A 24,316-nucleotide genomic window follows, 5' to 3' on the forward strand; every position below is an offset into this window, starting at 1 on the left:
CATTTTTTTAAACTTCAAAGGCAACGTGATAGTTTTCTGGCTAGGTTGATGGGAATGCTGCATACTGTGTTTTATTTAGAAACAATGTCCTTGTCTATTCCTAGATGAATTTCACAGATGCAAGTTAACACTATATGCAGTTCTAAGGTGCTTAGTAGACTTTTGTACATGATAGCAGGCTTAAATTCACTGCAGTTAGAATATCGAAAATGTAAGATATTTTACATTTTAGATATTCCTGGTTTCATCCAAGTAGAAAAGATACCACAATATGTTCAACTGTAATTTTATAGTCCTCTTAGATTCAATAGAAATGTTGCTTGCTTTTTTAATGTTATTTTAATGTTACTACACTGAGCAACAAGACTTGAAAATAGCACTCCTGGAATCAAGTTCTAGAGACTTGGTTTCAGTAAAAGACTCACATCTGGTCCTGGCCTCACAGGGGTATACCATGGTTTATTCTCACAGTGCTTTCTACCAACATGGTGGCCATGCTGTGCTGTACCATTGCCCTCTGTCTCCTCAGTTAACTTCTCTGCAGAATAACTGTCAGAATGATCAGAATACTCACATGTACCACCTGAATGTGCTTGGGGTACATCAATTTTAGCGAAAATGCTGCAAATAAGAGCTATTTTTCAAAATTTGTAAAGATGTATCAGCTTCAGTGGGTCAAAATGCAACTTATCATAAGCCACTGGATAAATATCTCCAAACTCAATTTCTTACAGTATTCTCTAAGACACTAAATTTGCTAGCTAAAAAAAAAAAAAAAAAAACTTTACAATGCCACTGTTAGAATACTGACAGCCTGTCTGGGATTTACTAAGCTTCATTCTAAAGGTATTTATTAAGCACCTCTCTGTGTCAGGCATTATACTAGATACTAAGGCTATGATAGTGAACAGGACAGGGCACAGCCTTTCCTTCAAATGGAGTTTTAGCCAAACTTACAGGATCCACATTGAACCAAACTAAATCTGAAGTAAAGATTCCAGTACCAATTTCTTTTTTTCTTTCTTTTTAAGTTTCTTTTGATAAATTGATATAACAAGCAAGACTTTTCATGGAAGTATTTCACCTAAAAAGCAATAAACAACCAAATGCCCAATCATAATAGCCCTTCAGAAACAAATTCATTAGATTGAGAATAGATGTTTTATTTCAGTAGTTTCAGCTCTTTATTATCTGATCTTCATTGCTTTGCCACTTGGAGCTTCTTCATATCTGTTGATAAAGAAAGTGAGGGATACTTCACTTCCTGTCAGAGCTTCACTTTGTTTTCAAACAGTGTTTGCTTGATTGTTCTTTAAATAATAAAATACTATGTCAATCGGGATATTAACTTTTAATTCAAATGTGCATCTAGAGAGCAACACTAAGTGCTAAGCTAGAGGCTAGATTCTAAATAAGCTTTACTGTCATAAAAATATAAGCATCCCTGAATGAAGGTTTCAGGAAGCCTTGTACCTGAACATCAGTATTCATCAGACATCCCATGATGAGTAAGTCACAATATATGGGTCAGTACAGCAAACTTGAAAAGAGACTCTGACTCCAAGGTGAAATTTGCTTTTCCTTTCAATAAATAAGACTTGATATTACACAGAAACATAGAAATGTATTCTATGTTGACTCAGTAAGCTGAAACCCATCTGTGAATCTCTCAGACTTTTCATTTAATTAGATTATCATCACAAAGATTAAGGAGAATAATATGGTATAATATTATTACTTACTTTTATGTAAGAAGTGATTTTTCCTTCAAGTCAAAAGTCAAGTTTTACATACTGTGTCTGTGCCGCTGTTTGCTCTTGTCCACTGCTTGTGCCTTTATGTAGTTCAGATCTCCCTCTTCTATGACATTCTTTAGGAATGTTTATGTTGGAATATACAATCCCCCTCTTTATCCCTGTGCAGCTGAACTGAGATGGTAGGACAGTAGAGAAGATGATTCTATCAAACGGTGTCAAAAAGTTCTGAGGGCAAAAGATGTATCGTTGCTCTCCACATTCTTCCTCCCACAATCACAGCAAAGACTGGTCCTACCGTCTGCTTTCACACACATCCTTCAGGCTGGAATTATTTCTGTCTTCTTTATTTGCAAGGCTGCTCATGTGGAAAAGGAAGGAAATAATCCCCACTGCGCAATACCAAAAAAAAAAAAAAGAAAGAAAGAAAGAATGAAGGGAACAGTAACCCCAGATTCATGTTATTTCTCCGACCCTAACTATGGAGATTAAAATCACAGTATTTGACAGTATTTGAGCCTGAGGTTCACACAAGGGAAGTTACCTATGCAAAGCCACACAGGAAGTAGCACACCTGGATCTTAAACACAGATGTTTTATACTTTAAACTGTGTTTAATATTGAGGCCAGGGGACATATTAAATCATAACATGAACCAATTTCTTAGAGAATGATTTTACTTAATATTAAGTAAGTTTCAACTTATCTTGTTTAAAGCACACGTAGTTAGGCTATGGAGAACACAAATTCCTTATGAATTTTTAAAACAAAATACAAGCTGTTGAGGGCAGATTGCTCTGGGCTATGTCACCAGATGCCCAGGAGGATGCTAGCATTCTTTCCTCTATAATTTTATTTTGTTAGGGAGAAATACCTCAAGAGAAGATGTCAAAGTGTAGAGTAGAAGATCTTTAAATCTTTTTGACTCTGAAGTCGTAAAACTTAGCCCTAAATCTGACAACATAATGTTGTTTCAGTTGACACAGAGCAGTGAAACAATGCATTTAAAAGATTACAGTTGCGTGCCTGTGATTGCAGTAGGAATAGAGGTCTCAAAGTCCCATTCACTGAGCTTCCCCTGAACCCCTCCTGTGGCCCCAAAATATTTTCACTGAACTCTTGTTACCCTGGATCAGTGTGAGAACCACAGACAGAGGTTCACTGTTGTTATAGCCTTGAACTGATGGCCCTTCCAATGAATAGTTCAAACAGTACCCCCCACCTTTGTTCCTCCACCTATTATAATGTTTTTCCCATCAGAAAATGTGAAGCACTTTACAACCATATTGTTGTTGTTCACTCCCAAGTCACGTCCAACTCTTTGTGACCCTATGGACTGCAGCGCACCGGGCTTCCCTGTTTTTCACTATCTCCTGGAATTTGCTCAAACTCATGTCTATCAGTGATGCCATCCAACCATCTCATCCTCTGTCGTCCCCTTCTCCTCCCACCTTCAATCTTTCCAGCATCAGAGTCTCTTCACATCAGGTGGCCAAAGTACTAGAGCTTCATCATCAGTCCTTCCAATGAATATTCGGGGTTGATTTCCTTTAGGATGGACTGGTTTGATCTCCTTGTTTGCAAACCGGTTTTTTAAAACATGTTCTTGTAGAGAAGAGGAATTCCCTGTGATTGTCCAGCCTTTTTGCCACCAATCAGGTGAACCCCAAATGAAGATGAACGTTTCCTGACTGGCTGAGGAGATTGCAACAAGGCAGCATTTGGATTCCTGGCTCTCTGTCCTTCTCCTGCTCTCTTGTCGAGCTCATTTGATAGTCTGAAGGAGTGTGCCTCCTTGGCATGGCTGTCTCATGTTTTTCTTTTCAATGTGATAAATTGTTGCTGATTTTAAAAGACAGTAGTGTCACCAAAGCATTCTGGCCCTTTCTCCGTGAGCTACGAACAGAAGCTTGCCTCCTTAGCGCCCAAAGTGGACAGAGGCTGGCTGATAAGCCCACAGTCAGGATAATGTTCCTGTTCATACTCACCGATCATCTCTTTAGAATGGTGTACTCATTCTAAGCAGGCCTCCTGGCCTCAAAGGTGAACATACCATCCACCTCCTGCCAACTGGTGGACACGTGGCACCTTTGAAAGCTTCGGTAGACAGATGGAAATGTCAGCCGCCCAGCATTTTCAGCCTGCTTTTCCAGGAACTAGCCTGGTGACCCTGAGAAAGTCACATAAGAGAGCTGCCCTTTCTGCTGTGTCCTCGTGAGTGAGATGGCATGATGTTGAAATGAATATGTGTGGTGCAGAAAGACATCGTAAAACACCAGTTCAGCTGCAGTAGGCACAAAAGCCAGCAAATACTGGAGGGAACACTCCATTTGTTTCCTTTGCTGACTGAAAATATTGTCAACACTGGGCTTCAGAGTAGGAGTACGCCATATTACTGTAGAGCTCTTAATATGCATTTCAGAAATAATCAGAATGCCCTGAATCTTTAAAATGATACCTCTTATCTGTAACACATAAATACTTTTTAAGGAAGCATATGATAGCTTGATGGGAATTAAAAAAAAAACTAATTGCCTGGTCTTTTTTAATTGTCTAAATTAAGCCAGCAAATTTGACAATGGTCAAAGTTAGAAAAAATATGAGGGCAAAAGGGAAAAGTGAAAGTCACTTAGTTGTGTCCAACTCTTTGCGACCCCATGGACTATATATATATAGTCCATGGAATTCTCCAGGCCAGAATACTGAAGTGGGTAGCCTTTCCCTTCTCCAGGGGATCTTCCTGACCCAGGGATCGAACCCAGGTCTCCCTCATTGCAGGCAGATTTTTTACCAGCTGAGCCACAAGGGAAAACCAAGAATACTGGAGTGGGTAGCCTTTCCCTTCTCCAGCAAATCTTCCAAAACCAGGTCTCCTGCATTGCAGGTAGATTCTTTACTAACTGAGCTATGAAGAAAGCCCAAAGGCAAAAATAAATATAAATAATTAGATAAATATAAACAATTAAATAAATGGCATAACACCAACTAAACAACACTGTAAAAAAGTAATCTGCTTGTACATGTTCGCTTTTTATAAGACTTGAAGTCAGTGTTGAGGCTCCCAGGGCATTTCCCACCTTATAGAATTAGGTCTGGCGGAGACGGTGTCCACTGCGTGAATGGATGACTCAAATCTTTCGTCTTGAGCTGCTTCCATCACTGTTTCTTTGGTTGAGTCACATGATTATGGTTCTCTTGTGTGCTCTGCTCTGCGTTTTTGCCTCTTCATGAAGAACCGGGTGCAGGCTCGCCCTGACCCTGTGCTTCTTGTTCTGGCAGCACTTCGACATGCCCCATGACATTGCTGCATCCGAGGACGGGACCGTGTACGTCGGAGACGCTCACGCCAACACCGTGTGGAAGTTCACCTCGACCGAAAGTACGGCTTTTACAGCGTGATTGTCCACACTTTTCACTCAGGTTTATTGCTTAAAAACATGTGAAAAGAAATGTGCTTGTCCTTCTCTTTTTATGGTTTGTAGCTTAGGAAGTCAAGGTATGATTCAGTTCACTTCAGTTCAGTTCAGTCGCTCAGTTGTGTCCGACTCATTGCAACCCCAAGGTATGATTGGCAGTTGTTAAAAGACCTCTTTGGTAGTCATTTCAGGATTAAATGTCTTTAAAGTGGAAAGCAACATTTTTTTTTTCTGCTGGAAGTTATACCCTTGTTTCCACAGATATTCCACAGGAAATTCTTGATGCCTGAAGTAATGTCTATTATATTGAAAGCCCACATTAATTCCCACTTAGCTCTACAGGGAGGGGCTGGCTCTGGCAAAGCAGAGAGGCTGAGGGAGGCATCACTTCCCAAGTGGCTCTTCGGCTCTCAGTAGCTGCGGAGCATCTCAGAAGACCAGTATCTGAGTCAGACATGTTTCATCCCAAACAGGAGGCACTCTGCATTTTCCCTTCAAAATTCAGGTTGTTCAAAATACTGAACTGTCTTTTCATGAACTCACAAATCATGTCTGGGAACAGAAGAGTGTCTCTATCAGGATCAGGTCCAGCTAGTTTGGGGATTTCTAATTGTACTTTGGACACTATTTCTAATTCTTAAAGGGTATTCTAAACTAGCCTCTAAACTAGCCTTTTTCTACTAAAAAACTTAAGCTTTCTAACTTGAACAATACCAAATGCTTAAGAGGCCACAAAACTCAGTGTCCAGAGATGCTTTTAAAATATGTCAGGGTACAAACAGGAAGAGAAGATGAGGTTAAGGAGAAGAATTGAGGATAATAAATTTGAGGTATTGGGAGTTGCAACAGGTTTCTTTAAATAGAGAAAAAATAAAGACTGGTGGGCTTGATGAAAGTAAGAAATACTACTTATAATAAGGAAAAATGCAAATTATAACTAGGAAAAAATACAAGATATAACAAAGAAAAGTAAAATAATGAGTCCAAAAACTTTAATCGTATAGCATACAGGTCTTGGGCAAGAATCCCTTAGAAGAAATAGAGTAGCCCTCATAGTCAAAAAAAGAGTCTGAAATGTAGTACTTGGAAGCAATCTCAAAAACAACAGAATGATCTCTATTCATTTCCAAGGCAAACCATTCAATATCACGGTAATCGAAGTCTATGACCTGAACAGTAACTCTGAAGAAGCTGAAGTTGAACGGCTCTATGAAGACCTACAAGACCTTCTAGAACTAACACCCAAAAAAGATGTCCTTTCATTATAGGGACTAGATTCCCTAGAATGTAAAAGTAGGGAGTCAAGAGACCCCTGGTGTAACAGGCAGACTTGGCCTTGGAGCACAGAATGAAGCAGGGCAAAGGCTAACAAGAGTTTTGCCAAGAGAACGCACTAGTCATAGCAAACACCCTCTTCCAACAATACAAGAAACTCTACACGTGTTCATCACCAGATGTCAACACCAAAATCAGATTGATTATATTCTCTGCAGCCAAAGATGGAGAAGCTCTATACAGTCAGCAAAAACAAGATCAGGAGCTGACTGTGGCTCAGATCATGAACTCCTTATTGTCAAATTCAGACTTAAATTGAAAAAAGTGGGGAAAACCACAAGATCATTCAGGTATGACCTAAATCAAACCCCTTACAATTATACAGTGGAAGTGAGAAATAGATTCAAGGGATTAGATCTGATTGACAGAATGCCTGAAGAACTATGGATGGAGGTTTGTGACTGTACAGGAGGCAGTGGTCAAGACCATCCCCAAGAAAAAGAAATAGAAAAAGGCAAAATGCTTGTCTGAGGAGACCTTACAAATACCTGTGAATAGAAGAGAAGCAAAAAGCAAAGGAGAAAAGGAAAGATATAGTCATCTGAATTTAGAGTTCCAGAGAATAGCAAGGAGAGATAAGAAAGTCTTCCTCAGTGATCAATGCCAAGAAATAGAGGAAAACAATAGAATGGGAAAGACCAGAGATCTCTTCAAGAAAATTAGAGATACCAAGGGAACATTTTATGCAAAGATGGGCACAATAAAGGACAGAAAGGGTATGGACCAAACAGAAGATATTAAGAAGAGATGGCAAGAATACACGGAAAAACTGTACAAAAAGATCTTCATGACCCAGATAATCATGATGGTGTGATCACTCACCTAGAGCCAGACATCCGGGAATTCAAAGTCAAGTGGGCCTTAGGAAGCATCACTACAAACAAAGCTAGTGGACATGATAGAATTCCAGTTGAGCTATTTCAAGTCCTAAAACATGATGCTGTAAAAGTGCTGTACTCAATATGCCAGCAAATTTGGAAAACTCAGCAGTGGCCACAGGACTGGAAAAGGTCAGTTTTCATTCCAATCCCAAAGGAAGGCAATGCCAAAGAATGTTCAAACTATCATATCAGGTGGCCAAAGTATTGGAGTTTCAGCTCATCTCACACACTGGCGAAGTAATGCACAAAATTGTCTAAGGCAGGATTCAACAGTACGTAAACATTGAACTTTCATATGTTCAAGCTGGATTTAGAAAAGGCAGAGGAACCAGAAATCAAATTGCCAATATCTGGTGGATCATTGAAAAAGCAAGAGAGTTCCAGAAAACATCTGCTTTGTTGACTACGCCAAAGCCTTTGACCGTGTGGATCACAACAAACTGTGGAAAATTCTGAAAGAGATGGGAGTACCAGAGCACCTTACCTGCCTCCTGAGAAACCTATATGCAGGTCAGGAAGCAACAGTTAGAACTGGCCATGGAACAACAGACTGGTTCCAAATAGGGAAAGGAGTACTTCAAGGCTGTATATTGTCACCCTAATTATTTAACTTGTATGCAGAGTACATCATGCAAAATGCTAGGCTGGATGAAGCACAAGCTGGAATCAAGATTGCCAGGAGAAATATCAATAACCTCAGATATGCAGATGACACCACCCTTATGGCAGAAAGTGAAGAGGAACTAAAAAGCCTCTTGATGAAAGTGAAAGAGGAGAGTGAAAAAGTTGGCTTAAAGCTCAACATTCAGAAAACTAAGATCATGGCATCTGGTCCCATCACTTCATGGCAATTAGGTGGGAAAACAATGGAAACAGTGACAGATTTTATTTTGTCGGGCTCCAAAATCACTTCAGACAGTGGCTGCAGCCATGAAGTTAAAAGATGCTTGCTCCTTGGAAGAAAAGCTGTGACCAACCTAGACAGCATATTAAAAAGCAGAGACATTACTTGGCCAACAAAGGTCCATCTAGTCAAACCTACGGTTTTTACAATAGTCATGTGTGGGTGTGAGAGTTGGACTATAAGGAAAGCTGAGCACCAAAGACTTGATGCTTTTGAACTGTGGTGTTGGAGAAGACGCTTGAGAATCCCATAGACTGCAAGGAGATCAAACAAGTCTATCCTATAGAAGATCAGTCCTGAATGTTCATTGGAAGGACTGATGCTGAAGCTGAAACTCCAATACTTTGGCCACCTGATGCGAAGAACTGACTCATTTGAAAAGACCCTGATGCTGGGAATGATTGAAGGTGGGAGGAGAAGGGGACGATGGAGGATGAGATGGTTGGATGGCACCACGACTACATGGACATGAGTTTGAGCAAGCTCCAGGAGTTGGTGATGGACAGGGAGGCCTGGCGTGCTACAGTGCATGGGGTTGCAGAGAGTCGGACACGAATGAGCGACTGAACTGAACTGAATTAAGTCCTAGTTAGGGCTGAGTGCACAGAGGTGCCTGAGGACTGACGCCCTTCAGCAGTAGCTGCAGACTCCCCTGCAAGCACGCCTGTCCCACCACCTGTCTCCACAAAGAGAAACCAGAGGGTTTGGGCAGATAAGAAAGCAAGGAGAGATGGATAAATCTCAGTTGCATGACTGAAGTCAGGCTTCTCAGAATAAAAATACATCATTAAATACCCTTAAAGATGGGAAAAAAAACTTCAGAAGTCTAACTAGTATCTTCATTTTTCACATAGGAACATGATACTTGAACTCATTAAGACTTCTGTCTAAGCCTCTTTATTCCAGTATTCCAGTTCCAGTCCAGGGGTTGGTACTAAACAGAGATGCATATCCGAGTCACCTGGGAAGGTTTTCAGAGCACGCATGGCCAGACCTCACTCACAATCTGCAGGAAAAAGAGGGGTTATAATATGAGTATCTTGGAAAGACTTCCCAAGTTGGGTTGAAATATCCCCTGATTGAGAAGCACTGCAGTACAGCATTCAGCTTTGAAAGAGAAGCCTTCTGCATAGTCCAGAAGGCAACCAGATAATAAATCTGGAAAACAGTACCTTGGGAACAGTAGCACTGCCATGGGAGGCTGAACAAGAGTCTTGTGTGTTTGTGCTGTAGTATTTAACTAGGCAAATCAGTTTGTCACCTAGAAGACTGATAATCAAATGTGACAGATCCAGTAATCAGTCTGAGATGTCCACATGAAAACAGCTCCTTGATATTTCAGAAATAACACAGGATTGTAGACTTCACATGGAAGATCTCATTTTATGTACAAAGATCTTAGAGAGATTATTTCAGCTTTCCCTAGGAGGATTTTATCCAGGATTCTAGGACCTGGCACCTATTTAGTGATTTGCAATATTAAACTCTTCTAGTATAAAAATGAATTCAATGAATTAAAGAAATTTCTCTGCTGAAAAAAATGAATATCAAAATTAAGGTTTCAGATTTTTGCGGGGGGGAATTCTGATTTTTCTCTCTACTTGCTGTGCTATGTTACAGAAATGGAACATCGATCAGTTAAGAAGGCTGGCATTGAGGTTCAGGAAATCAAAGGTTGGTCAGATTCCTCTTATGCCTGTGAAACCCAGGGTGGTTTGTGTTGAATGCATTTATGATTCTTGATTGTACTTAAAATTTTTCAGGTAAAAATATAATACAACCCGGTAAATTACCTATTAACTTCTACTATGTACTTGAGCCTTTAAGCCTACATGTTGCCACTGCTTTTTCTGATAAACTGGAATAGTAATAATGAGCTCAAATTCAGTGATTTCAAGTGATGAAAAGTGATTGGGGGTGAAAGAAATCTATAACATATGGGCCAGAGACATTTAGAGAGGAAAAAAGTCAGTCGGTCACTTCTGGAAGTATTTTAACCTCAGCCAATTAGAAAAATAACATCCAGCACACTGGGAAAGGTCTTCCTTTATGGGCTCTAATCGTTAGAGTGAAAAATATCTTTGGTGAGTTAATAATATAGGGGCCTGAAAAGATTAGCTGCTCCCTAAGCTCAAGTCTTACTACCATTCAGTCCCCAACATTTACTGTGGGCCATCCATGTGTAAGATACAGCAGGTTTAAGGTAAACGAAACTGTGCCTGACTTCAAGAGCTTATAGCCTGTAAGGACTACGTGCATGCATACATACATACATGCATATGCGAAAGTGTTAGTTGTTCAGTCATGTCCCACTCTGTGGGACCCCATGGACCGTAACCCACCAGGCTCCTCTGTCCATGGGATTCTCCAGGCAAGAATACTCCAATGGGTAGCCTTTCCCTTCGTCAGGGGATCTTCCTGACCCGGGGATCAAACCCAGGTCTCCTGCATTGCAGGCAGATTCTTTCCTATCTGAACCTCTCTCTCTTTGGTGTATATTGTAAGGCGTGGGGAAATAGAATGTGGGTACCGGTAAAACTACTGGATTCATTTGGAATCCCGGTCAAATTATTTTCTCCCTTTCTTAGGTTCAGTTTATATTTATACATTTTCACTATTTGCAGGGGTTTGGCATGGTCATGTGTAGTTAAGAACTCACTAGAGGTGTTCCTAGTGTTTAAGTAGCCAAGTAGCTCATTTCTTAGTTACTTTACAAATTATTCTCCTAGATATTAAGACTTAACCGTAGGCTTCTTGTTTTCCTTTCTCATGAAAGCAGGTGGAAAAGACATGAAAAGAAGCGAGAAGCAATAAGGAGTTTAGGGATTTTATATAGGCAGATAAGAAAATATAGCCAGCTCAAGGTTGAAAGGGGTAAGACAATATTATAAAATAAGTAAATAGCAGCTCTTTGGCATTTGTAGAGATTATACCCAGGTGGCACTACTGAGTGACATTCATACAACACTCATATTGAAGAGGTTCCTATTTTCTGCTTCTGTTATATATAGAATTATTGATAAGTTCTGTCTGCCCTGAAATAGAGGTATTGGAAAAGATACTATTATAAATAATAGCCATCACTTATGGAGCACAAAAAGGGGCTATACAAAAATTAAATTTAATCCTTACACCAACCAAATGATAATTGCTCTTATCCTCTTTTTACATATGTGAGGAAATAGAGGAACAGAATTAATACTAAGATATTAAATGGTAAAACCAGAATTTAAACCAGTCTGGCACCAAAGCTATGTTCTGAACCGCTGTTACTGTCCTGTTGAGGAGAAATGAGTACCACCAATTCATTCCCCTGAAGTTCTTCCAAGAATTACAGATTGGTGATAGTTGTAGTTTATTCTGAAATTGCTGGATTTCAAAGTAGCCTCACACCATTTCTATTTAAATCAGTCAGTTCAGTTGCTCAGTCTTTGTGACCCCATGGACTGCAGCACACCAGGCTTCCCTGTCCATCACCAACTCCCAGACCTTGATCCAAACTCATGTCCATCGAGCTGGTAATACCATCCAGTCATCTCATCCTCTATTGTCCCTTTCTCCTCCTGTCTTCAATCTTTCTTAGCATCCAGGATCTTTTCTAATGAGTCAGTTCTTCACATCAGGTGCCCAAAGGCCAAAGTATTGGAGTATCAGCTTCAGCATCAGTCCTTCCAGTGAATATTCAGGACTGATTTCCTTTAGGATGGACTGGCTTGATCTCCTTGCAGTCCAAGGGACTCTCAACAGTCTTCTCCAATACTGCAGTACAAGAGCATCAGTTCTTAGGTGCTGAGCTTTCCTTATGGTCCAGCTATCACATGCATACATGACTATTGGAAAAACCATAACTTTGACTATACAGAGCTTTTGTTGGCAAAGTGATATCTCTGCTTTTTAATATGCTGTCTAGGTTGGTCATAACTTTTCTTCCAAGTGGCAAGGATCTTTTAATCTCATGGCTGCAATCACCATGTGCAGTGATTTTGGAGCCCTAGAAAATAAAGGCTATCACTGTTTGTATTGTTTCCCCATCTATTTGCCATGAAGTGATGGGACCAGATGCATGATCTTCATTTATTGAATGTTGAGTTTTAAGCCAACTTTTCACTCTCCTCTTTCACTTTCATCAAGACGCTCTTTAGTTCTTCTTTACTTTCTGCCATAATGATGGTGTCATCTGAATATCTGAGGTTATTGATATTTGTCCCGGCAATTTTGATTCCAGCTCATGCTTCACCCAGCCCAGCATTCTGCCTAATGTACTCTGCATATAAGTTAAATAAGCAGGGTGACAATATACAGCCTTGACATACTCCTTTCCTAATGTGGAGCAAGTCCATTGTTCCATGTCCAGTTCCAACTGTTGCTTCTTGACCTGCATACAGACTTCTTAGGAGGCAGGTAAGGTGGTCTGGTATTCCCATCTCTTGTAGGATTTTCCACAGTTTGTTGTGATCTACACAGTCAAAGGCTTTAGTATAGTTCATGAAGCAGATGTTTTTCTGGAATTCTGTTGCTTTTTTTATGATCCAGTGGATGTTGGCCATTTGATCTCTGGTTCCTCTGCCTTTTCTAAATCCAGCTTGAACATCTGGAAGTTCATGGTTCATGTACTGTTGAAGCCTAGGTTGGAGAATTTTGAGGATTACTTCGCTAACATGCAAGATGAGTGCAATTGTGCAGTAGCTTGAACATTCTTTGGCATTACCTTTCTTTGGGATTAGAATGAAAACTGACCTTTTCCAGTCCTGTGGCCACTGCTGAAGTTTTCCAAATTTGCTGGCATATTGAGTGCAGCACTTTCACAGCATCATCTTTTAGGATTTGAAATAGCTCAGCTTGAATTCCATCACCTCCACTAACTTTGTTTGTAGTGTTGCTTCCTGAGGCCTACTTGACTTTGCACTCCAAGATGTCTGGCTCTAGGTGAGTGATCACACCATCGTGGTTATCTGGGTCATTAAGATCTTTTTTGTATAGTTCTTCTACATGTACTTGCCTCCTCTTCTTAATATCTTCTGCTTCTCTTAGGTCCATACCGTTTCTGTCCTTTATTGTAAAATGTTCCCCTGGTATCTCTGATTTTCTTGAAGAGATCTCTAGTCTTTCCCATCCTATTGTTTTCCTCTATTTCCTGGCATTGATCACTTAGGAGGGGTTTCTTACCTCTTCTTGCTATTCTTTGGAAGTCTGCATTCAGATGAATATATCTTTCCTTTTATCTTTTGCCTTTCACTTCTCTTCTTTTCTCAGCTGTTTATAAGGCCTCCTCAGATAATCATTTTGCCTTTTTCTATTTCTTTTTCTTGGGGATGATCTTGACCACTGCCTCCTGGACAATATCACAAACCTCCATCCATAGTTCTTCAGGCACTCTGTCTATCAGATCTAATCCCTTGAATCTATTTCTCACTTCCACTGTATAATTGTAAGGGATTTGATTTAGGTCATACCTGAATGGTCTAGTGGTTTTCCCTACTTTCTTCAATTTAAGTCTGAAGTTCGCAATAAGGAGTTCATGATCTGAGCCACAGTCAGCTCCTGATCTCGTTTTTGCTGACTGGATAGAGTGTCTCCGTCTTCGGTTGCAAAGAGTATAATCAGTATGATTTCGGTATTGACCATCTGGTGATGTCCATGTGTAGCATCTTTTCTTGTGTTGTTGAAAGAGTGTGTTTTCTATGACTGGTGCATTCTCTTGGCAAAACTGTTAGCCTTTACCTTGCTTCATTTTGTACTCCAAGGCCAAACTGGCTGTTACTCAGGTATATTTCTTGACTCCCTACTTTTGCATTCCATTCCCCTGTGCTGAAAAGGACGTCTTTTTTCATGTCAGTTCTAGAAGGTCTTGTAGGTCATCAAATAACTGTTCAACTTCAGCTTCTTCAACATTAGTGGTGGGGGTATAGACTTGGATCACTGTGATATTGAATGGTTTGCCTCGGAAGTGAACAGAGGTCATTCTGTTGTTTTTGAAATTGTTCCCAAGTATGGCATTTTGGAGTCTTTTCTTGACTATGAGGGCTACTCCATGTCTTCTAAGAGATTCTTACCCATAGTAGTAGATATAATGGTCATCTGAGTTAAATTCACCCATTCCAGTCCATTTTAGTTCACTCATTCCTAAAATGTCAATGTTCACTCTTGCCGTCTCCTGTTTGACCACTTCCAATTTACCTTTCAATAGTTCCCACCAAAACTCTGAGACTATACTGGTTGGCCTGTTGTGAACAGCCGAGCCACCCTGTCTCACCCTGGTTGGCCAGTCACGGTGACTAGTGCTCACCCATTGACCACGTTCACTGTCCCTCTGCACACCACAGAGTCCATCTGGTCATGGAACTTCCCAGCAGTTCAAATAGTAAACTCGATTGAAATCTCTTGTCATGACAGTCCTGTTTTAATAGTTAGGAATACCCAAACCCAAATGAGCTTGTCCTAATCAGTCCTCTTTGAACCCATATGAGTCTTATTAAACTTTTTTTTATAAAAAGATTATTTTCTTACTACAAAAAGGAATATAAATCATGCTGGATCTCCAAGAGTTTTGTCTTTTATCACAACCTATAAGCTTGGTTTCAGCCAGCTCTTACAAAAGAGAGAGAGAAACATCTTCCCAGATTAACAACCCTGTAGATACATGGTAATTCCACTAACCTTTCATGACACTCATCCCCACTGAATGGTTACACAACTGATCAGTAATAGCAGTTTCTGAACCAGTATTGTGTTCTCAGGCAGTTTCAGGGATAAGAGAATTTGTGATGCTAAGAAACTTAGGAAAGGGATTGAAACTTTCAAATGAAGTTACTAAGGATAAAACAGACACACCAATATTCCTCCAAAAGCATAGCCTTCACCCCTCCCCCACCCCACAGTTAAAGATGATGATGGTGAATCTGTCTTAGGAAAATAGAAATAAATTCTCTAATGCTGTTGGCATCTTAGACCTCATGCAGAGTAACACATTGTAGAGGAACCACAGTGCATTAAACAAACAAGCCCAGAAATGTGTAGAGGAATACCTCGTTTTGTTGCACTTTGCTTTTTACACTTGTTTTTCACAAGTGAAAGTTTATGCAGCCCTGCACTGAGCAAGTCTGTTGGCACCATTTTCCAACAGCGTTTGCTCACTTCCTGTCTCTGTGTCACATCTCGGTAATTCCTGAAATATTTCAAACTTTTTCAATGTTATTTGTTATGGTGACCTGTGATCACCATCTTTGATGTTACTGACTTGCTGAAGGCTCAGATAATAGCATTTGTTGCAAGAAACTTTTTTTTTTTAATTAAAGCATGTACATTTTTTAAGAATGCTATTGTATGCTTAATAGACTATGGTATAGTATAAATATAACTTTCATATGCAATGGGAACGAAAAACATTTATGTGACTTGCTTAATTGCAGTATGTGCTTTAGCAATGGTCTAGAACTGAACCTCAGTGGCTCCAAAATAAGCCCGGAATCTCACTGATGCTGTATGGACTTTCCATGCCTTCTCACATGTTACTTGCCAGTATGCCATCTAAAACCTTCAGCCTTCAGTTCCATCTGTGATGAATGGGGTAGTAATTGTTATGTTGCTGTCTTTAGAAGTCTCTCCTTCCTGTCCCAGTTATTTCCATTCCAAAGGTCTCTGGGCTTCTCCCCTTCTGTAAAGGGGAAGAGATGCACATGTGCTTGTGTGTGTGAGCTCACACGAGAGTGCACCTCTCTTTCTAAATGCCTTGCTTTAAAGAAGAAAGAGAACACCTCTTATGCATCAGTCTTCATGATTATTTTTATTTCCAGGTATCTGCAGATGCTGGGAAAGCTTGTTTGAAGACATTTTTGTTGTCGATTTAATCTATCTGGCATCTCGTATGACAGGAAAATGTCAGTGAGGAACCACCCCCCCCACTTCCAGTAGTGCCAGGTCCTGGCTAATCTTAGAGCTTCTCCATTCCATCTTCATCAAGGATGCTCTGAATTACTGCGGAGGGAGGGGGGGGGGTGTTAGTGAAAGAATTTAGGATAAAGAGTAAAAGTGACAGAATTTAGATTTTTCTTTATGCTTTGAGTGAAATTCTTAGACTCTTAAGTGATAACTATTTTTTAGGCTTTTTACTCCCCTTATAAAGTCATCTAAGAGCAGCATATTGCTTTTTTTACTTAGGAAATTAAAATTTTTTTATCCTCATTCTTTAAAATGTAGAGCATCATTTAAAATCTGAACATACTTCACCTGGTTCCAAAAGTTAGAATGTTCCAGTATTTTTAGTAGATGACATGCAGAGTACAGAAGGTGTGGATATCAAGGATTTCTAAAGTACAGTGTGTATGTCTTAGCAAGTTCACTACCTTATTCTCAGCACACTTTCTGTGAATGGTAAAATGATTCTTTTAGTCTGTCACCTACATCATAGTTCTTCTTTCCTTTTATTGGAGCTCTGTCCTAGCTCAGGCTTACAAATGAAATTAGATATGAGTTGGCACAGCCAACATCCAAGGCGCAGGTAGACGCGCTAAGTGACAGGTAGAAAGTGCTATGTAATTACTCTGATTATAGTCCCTTTGAAATAGGCACAAACCCTTCTTCCAAGGCAGCAATTTCCTGTCCTCCAATCTCCACCTCTTTGGCCTGTATTTTGAAATCCTATCATCACTTTATTGTTATTTTTTGCTTAAACATAGAACAATTTGTATACCTTTTCAACAATAATGAAGAAAAAGACAAAACAGCTAGTAGGCAGGAAAAATAAGAATCATACTCTTATTCCTCTTGGAAACTGAGACTTAGATTAAATTTGAACCATTTAGATCTAGGAACCAATCCCTTTCCTCGTTTCCCACTCAAGTTTGAAGACCCATTTCCATGGATAAAAGAAGAGAAATAATGGTCTCCCCTTAATGACAGTGCAGGGAAGGGAAGGAGAACTCTGAGGCCATCTGTGAAGTGGTGATCACAAAAGCGCCCACTCATTGGCTTGGTGTGATGATTAAATGAGAACAGTGCCTGAAACAGTGTGTGTGTGCTGTAAATATCATTGAGACGGGCAGGAAGCCTGCTCTGAATATTGAGGCAAAAAGCTGGAACCTAGAAGCATGTATCGTAAACGGTGTTTACAATGTCTTAAGTAATTTGAGAAATGCTTCCTTGGAGAAGTATTTCCAATATGTCTACACATATTAAACTTTGATCGTGTTAAAACACTAATCCCTGCCACTTTGTCAAAACTACCATGAGGCCATCTGATGCAATTTGTATCATAGGGCAAAAGGGCACACCAAGAGGCTGAAGTTCAGAAACCTTGTGAGCCTTTGGGCAAACACGGTTGTAACTTCCAGCTTCACACACAGGGTTCTGGGCAGACACATGTATGTGTTTCTTGGAGGCAAGAACATCTCAAGGTTCAACCTCATTCTACGTCAGTAGTTGTTAAGATTCCTGCAATCGCTTCCTTAGTTTTGTTGTTATCAGTTTCCCAAGTAGTACTTTAGGCCTGATATCTACCCAGTATCTGCCAATATCACAGAACAGTCGTGTAAGTTATTTTCCTCAACAACAAACGGACATACAGTGCATCCAGGTACACTTACAACTTGCTGGAAACTGTAGAAAAGAACCTGGAAAGGACCCAGTTACCTTTTTCCATTTCTTAATTCTAGAATTAATGCATGTGAGGTACCAGTGATTCATTGAACATGAAAGAGGCTCATAAACTAAAATCACAAGGAAATAAGTACTTAAGAAGCCCTTAGGGTAAACATTGATGCTCAGTCATTTCATGAAGGACATTGCTGCCATCATCACAGTTGCACAGAGGAGGTGCCTAAGGCCCACATCACTTAAGTAGCTTGCCCAAAGTCACACAAGCTGGCTATATAGGAGAATTGGGGTTCAAGCTCAGATTCATCTGACTCCAGTATGCACACCAATTCTGGTCCCTTACACCATGTCGCCTGTTCATTTTAACTTTGAAAAAATGCAAAAGGAGGATACATCTTCTGTGGAATTATACCTAAAGAGGAAACAAAGGGTAGAACCAAATAAAACCAATTTAAAGGTGAAAAACCATTCCATGGGAATTTGCCAGTCACAGGTACCAGCTCGGTAGCTGCAGATACTGAAGCCTGAACCCCACATGCACTGAGCTCAACAAGTTCTTCGTGAGCAGCTGTTAATCTGACTGGGCAGGGGCGGGTGGGAGGGTTACAGAGTCTTTGAGTCAGTTGAATATTGTCAACTCTTCTTTCCCTGAAGAATCCGAGGCAGTTGTTGAAACCAAAATGGAGAACAAGCCCGCCTCCTCAGAATTGCAGAAGATACAAGAGAAACAGAAGCTGGTCAAAGAGCCGGGCTCCGGAGTGCCGGCTGTTCTCATTACAACCCTTCTGGTTATTCCTGTGGTTGTCCTGCTGGCCATTGCCTTATTTATTCGGTGGAAAAAATCAAGGGCCTTTGGAGGCAAGTAAAACGAGCCCCTTGAATTTGGAACCTCCCTGAGAAAGAGTGTTTGGCCTGATTATCAAAGTTTGGTTGTGATCTTTTTTTCAGTGTTTTGTTTTTTTTAAGTGTTCTATACCTCTTTCAGTGTGATTGTCTGTGTTCCAAATATTGTCTATAGTTAGTATCAAAGTGGAAAAATCTACCTGGAGCTTCAGAATTTGGATAGTTAGATAAAAGCCCAACCTCTATTGCTGCTTTTTAGCACTGGCGTAAAGCCATTAGATGTCTCCTTATGAAACTGTGTAGATGAGTAGAATCCATATAAATTAGCTGAAGCATCAGGAAGGAGGAGATCCCTGCTGTTAGAAACAGGCCCAGTCCTCAAAACGCCTGGGTCAATTTTTTAGAAGTTGTCTATTTTCCCTAGTCCTGGCTCTAGCTCCTAGCTCCGTGACCTTGGGCAAGTTACTTAACCTCTCTAAGCCAGAGTTTTTTCATCTGTAAAGTGAGGGTAAAATACCCACAAGGTTGTGTAGGGATTAAATGAAATAATGTACATACAGCATTTATCACAGAACCTGGCACCTGTAAGTGCTCAATAAATAATACCAGTGATTATAAGGAATAATCATTAGTAATAAACTAATAAAAAGTCATAAAAGATACTTGTCTTAAACCTCACCTCTCTCAGGAAACCAACTATTTCCATAGAAAACCATTTGACAGTTTTAAAAGAGTAGAGTGAAGGAGGGGAGAGTACAATACTGGTGTCAGTGTTTTATTAAATCATCATCATAGCATCAGACTGAGGAGCTGAGTTCCTGTCAAGGTATCCACATAAATAATCCAACTCTTGATTCTCACCTCTCAGAAACCGTCCCTTGGTGGGGTCCCCAGGTCCTGAGGCAGGAGGCTACAGCTGCATCTGGGAAGGTATCCATGGACCAGAATGGTGGACAGCATTTGATCAAGAAACAGCATCTGATCCGATTTCAGGCCAAGGCGACTGCCAGGGATTCAGTGCCCACGGCAAAGCCCTGACACAGAAAAGGACACAGAAAACAAAACCAAAGGATTTAAATTAATAATTTGTGAAAGGGAGTTTTTCTAGGACTTCTTGCTTTTCACCTGCAGTCAATAAAGCTCTTCAAAAATACAGCTAACTCTTCCCAACAAGGGCTGAGCAGAGGCAAAGATCAGTAGACGTAGTCATTGTCTTCATGGAATTAGATAGAAGCTTCAAAAGAGCAAGAATTCTGTGTGTTTGCTTGTTTCCTGATATATCTCCAGCACAAATAACAGTTCCTGGCCCTGAGGATTTGATAAATAGTCACTGGGAAAAGGATGGAATAAATAAATGGAGCTCACAGAATAGACAAGACATAAAAAAGAAATGACACATAAAGGTATTAATAGAGGATGGTACATACAGTGATAAATACATGGAGTACCAGAAATACACAAGGCCTGGGGGTGGGTTATAGCAGGAATATTGCTAATCAGTCCACTTAAAGGAGAAGTGGCTGGGGTGTCAAGAAGGTTTGGTATCTACTTCTTTGCTGTTAGCACATGTGTGTGGTGCTGTTACCAGATTATTGTTCACAGGAGTATGTTGGGAAGACTGAGGGACCCAGGTCGAACCATATGAAATTGCCATTCACGTTCAGTCATGTTTTATTTTAAAGAATTATAGCTTTATATGGTTCAGTTGAATACATTTAATTCTGTTTTAATCCTAAAAGTATACCAGCCTCTCACCTTTTTTCCATTCATGTTCAATCATGTTTTATTTAAGAAAGTACAGCTTTATATGGTTCAGTCTAATACATTTAATTCTAAAAGTATACCAGCCTCTCACCTCTTTTCAACATTTGTTCCTGATAGATCTTATCCAGTCTATGAGGGTTTTAATAACCCTCGTGAAAGGCCTTCCAGTTACTCAGCCCACGCGTATAGCTTGTCGGCTTCACATCGGACGCTGTGCTGGGCACACAGGATACAAAACTAGGACCATCCCACATCCTTGTGCAGTTTGCAGTCTTCCCTTGTCGGCTTGCTAACCATCTTATCGATTTCCCCCTCCCTCCTTGCTTGTTTCTCTCCCCACCTCCCCTCTACCGTTGCTCTGTGCTCCACCATGCCGCCCCCACTCCTGTGAGAGGCTTCGTGGGAGAACCCTGAGCCTTATCTTCCTGACCATAGTCCTGAAGGGAGTGTTGGAAGCAGGGCAGAGAGCACAGTAAAGACACACAGCACGTGGAGAAACCAAGTCCATCTGGAGTTCAGCCTCCGCCTAAGGAAAGAAAGGTTTTCATGGAACAAGAATTTGGGTCACCCTGTGTGGCTGCAGATACTCAGGGTTTCAGAAGGTTTTTGCCTTCAGTCTTATGTAAAAAGCAAATGCTGTACATTTGGATCCAGAGCTCCCTCAATCAGGACATGTACTGTTCTTAATAGAAAGCCTAAAACCTCAGACCAATATTCCTGAATTGTAGTAACCAAAGCTTCCAAGATTTTACAAATTATGGGTAATTTTTAATTTTGTCCTAATAAAGGTAACTAACATTTACCGAACATTTCCTGTGTATATACCAAGCACTGCTTGTAAGCATGTCACGTGCTTACGGAGAGGTAGGGGTTGTCATTGGTTCCATCTTTGCTTCAGAAGAGAAAACAGGCTCAGAGAAGTAATTTGAGATTGCACAGCCTATAAGAGACCCAGGTAGGAGTCAAACCCAGCTCTGGCCCTGGTGTGCATGACAATGACACGCTGCCTTTTGCCCCCTTAGAATTCTAAGAACACATACAGACAGGAGCCAGGCCTTGTTATTAATCATTTAGGAATTAGTTCCTTAGTTTGTGTTGAAAGCTGGACCCACGGATTGAGGAGGGTGATTGGGACTTATTTTGAAATATGCACTCTTTTTCTAGCAGATTCTGAACGTAAACTTGAGGCCAGTTCGGGAAGAGTTCTGGGAAGACTTAGAGGTATGCGTGTGACCTTTTAGAATCCTTCCCATTTGATTCACAGTCAACAAGCTCATGTCTTTTAAAAAGCAAGGAGGTACTTTGTATTTTCTCTCTGGAAATTAGGCTCCTGGTGTGTAACACAGCATCCCTGGCAAATGCCAAATGCAAACCATGCACCAACCAAAAGTGTGTGACTACGGCGGCGGGTTCCCCGGCTTCGTTTTCCCACCTTGCCATTCTGTGTCATCGACTTCTCCTCCCTGCCTGTTTATGTCGGCCCATGTGTCTTCAGCGAATTTTCTGTCGCTCCTGTCGGTGTGTCAGTGCGTGTCGTAGTGAAGATGACCTTTTCATAACGTCGCCGTAATGAAGAGCTGCTCAAGGGGACGTCCATTCCCGAGAACCTGGAAAAAGCAGGAGCTGAAATAATCCTGCAGAAATACACAATCCTGGGGAGCTTTGGGTTTTTTTTGTTTGTTTGTTTTTCCCTTATTTATTTTAATGAACCTGTGGAGTCATATCTTTCTGATTCTGTCGGATCAGTGTCTCTATGTCATTTTTTCCCCCGTCTCTAATACCTGCCCTTTCCCATCCCCAGAAGAATTTACAAGGAAACTGAAAATCATTTGTGCAGACCTTACCTCAATCCTCTGTCCCTGTTTGCTTTCTCCAGGAAAGGGGGGCGGAGGCCTAAACCTGGGCAACTTCTTCGCCAGCCGGAAGGGCTACAGCCGGAAGGGGTTCGACCGCCTCAGCACGGAAGGAAGCGACCAGGAGAAAGATGAGGACGCAAGCGAGTCCGAAGAAGAGTACTCGGCCCCGCCGCCCGCCCCTGCCCCTTCCTCCTGAGAAACTGGGTTTTCTTTTAGGCTGACGAGATTTACCAAGGATGCCAGGTTCCTTTCCCCTTGAGCACGTTGAGCGTTTTGCGTATTTAATTGTAAACTGTACCCGTCTGTGTGGGACCGTACACCTTTTATTTACTTCCTTTGGGATTAGTTGGCTTCTGTTCCTAGTTGAGGAGTTTCCTGAAAGTTCATTCATCGTGCCATTGTCTTTATATGAACATAGGATAGAGAAGCGATCCTCTTCTTCCGTCACACTAGTCACTTAGGGATGGAAGGTTTGCTCATCTGCATTTCTGAGACTTTTCTGTAGTTTGTAAATAACTCCATTCTCTGCTTGAACACAGTATTCTCCCAGTAGCACTTCCATTGCCAGTGTCTTTCTTTGGTGCCTTTCCTGTTCAGCATTCTCAGCCTGTGGCAGTGAAGAGAAACTTTGTGCTACATGACGACAAAGCTGCTAAATCTCCTATTTTTTTAAAATCACTAACATTATATTGCAACAAGGGAAAGAAAAAAGTCTCTATTTAAATTGTTTTTTTTTTAATTTCCTTCCTCAGTTGGTGTGTTTTGGGGATGTCTTATTTTTAGATGGTTACACTGTTAGATCACTATTTTCAGAATCTGAATGTAATTTGTGTAATAAAGTGTTTTCAGAGCATTAGCTGTCAGAGTGTATTTTGCAGTTTTTGCATATTTGCCGGGCTTGTATACAAGTTTTGTAATAATTACACAAACCTAAGCTATAGTGAAACCTATGAAACCTATTCAATGTTTCAAAAGAAGTGCATTGTATTAAAATTAAGAAGTCATTTTATTATGTAGCACATATAAATTAAAAACCAGCCCAAGAGTTTACATATATGTGAAAACCAGGCTTTCTTTAAAAATTCAAAGAGGATTTTTGCTTGTAAAACAATCAGAAGGTAAATAATAAAAGGAGATTGTAGCTAAGAGGAAACCTGTGTCTCAAATTACATATACAAATTAATCCATCAGTATAGGTTACTACTAATGGTTTTCTTTTTAAAGAATAATTTTACTCCAAATATCCATGTATTTTGTAGGAATACTCCATCTTACAGTGACTACAAATTACTTTTAAAACATATTTTTCATAATCTGTCAGTGCAGTTTAGTAAGAACCCGATAGCGTTTCTTTTTATAATAATCAGACTCTAGAACCCTTTCTTCAGAATGCCTACTTGCAATTCAGGCGTCTCAGTAGTGGCATATTAGAGATTAAAACAATCTAACTTGCAAAAAAAAAAAAAAATGGAATTGTCTTCTAGCTATTTAAAATATCTAACAACCTAGATTCTTTTCCCTCATAATTGACACCCAGTTGATCTAACTGAAAGATTACTTTCCTTGTCGAGTGAAAACACTTTCGCTCCATCTGACCACTCTTTTATGCCCCTTTCACCACATTAGTAAATGTAGACTCACAACGGCACTATCCTGACATATTGGGTAGCCAAGATGTTCCTAACGTTTTTTCCATAAGCTCTTATTGATAGACCCAGCAAACCTATTGGCCAATCCAGTTTGGGTGGCTGTTCTCTATATCTTACATATTTGTATTTCGACATCAGTGTTAGTACAGTGCCCAAGACGCGTAAGTTGACTTTGATGCTGTTCAAGTTTTCTTACTTTGAGGAAATTAGTTGACTTGCACTAAAGCCATCTTTTCTGGTGCATTATTTGATCATCAGCTCTGTTAACTACATATCTTTTAATGTTATGTATGTCCAGTTTTGTTCCTGAATGGCTTTACAGT

General features: G+C 40.4%; 1 protein-coding gene and 1 long non-coding RNA gene across 10 annotated transcripts in view; one reads left to right on the forward strand and one right to left on the reverse strand.

The window, feature by feature from the left end:
• Positions 1–23,484, forward strand: part of PAM (peptidylglycine alpha-amidating monooxygenase) — a 314,671-nt gene extending 291,187 nt beyond the window's left edge. For 2 of the 8 annotated variants that reach the window (XM_055565583.1, XM_055565573.1), the window contains exons 23-27: positions 5,034–5,133; positions 9,911–9,964; positions 18,536–18,739; positions 21,653–21,709; positions 22,365–23,483. In XM_055565583.1, the coding sequence (XP_055421558.1) occupies positions 5,034–5,133; positions 9,911–9,964; positions 18,536–18,739; positions 21,653–21,709; positions 22,365–22,540 (591 nt within the window). In that variant the 3' untranslated portion in view covers positions 22,541–23,483. Of the gene's footprint in view, positions 1–5,033; positions 5,134–9,910; positions 9,965–18,535; positions 18,740–21,652; positions 21,710–22,364 lie in introns of all 8 variants that reach the window. The other 6 variants (XM_055565591.1, XM_055565623.1, XM_055565600.1 and 3 more) reach the window with 4 other exon arrangements.
• On the reverse strand, positions 1,785–22,520 carry LOC129640364 (uncharacterized). Of its 2 annotated transcripts, none has more exons than XR_008708763.1 (4): positions 22,333–22,520; positions 21,921–22,095; positions 19,586–19,758; positions 1,785–2,146 (listed from the first exon to the last, which is right to left on the reverse strand). It is a non-coding gene; the product is annotated as an uncharacterized LOC129640364 (long non-coding RNA). The 2 variants fall into 2 exon arrangements; XR_008708765.1 differs by lacking the exon at positions 1,785–2,146 and adding an exon at positions 16,062–16,264.
• Positions 23,485–24,316: the final 832 nt, after the last annotated feature.

Source organism: Bubalus kerabau, chromosome 1, assembly GCF_029407905.1.
Source record: "Bubalus kerabau isolate K-KA32 ecotype Philippines breed swamp buffalo chromosome 1, PCC_UOA_SB_1v2, whole genome shotgun sequence".
Lineage (NCBI taxonomy): Eukaryota > Metazoa > Chordata > Mammalia > Artiodactyla > Bovidae > Bubalus > Bubalus kerabau.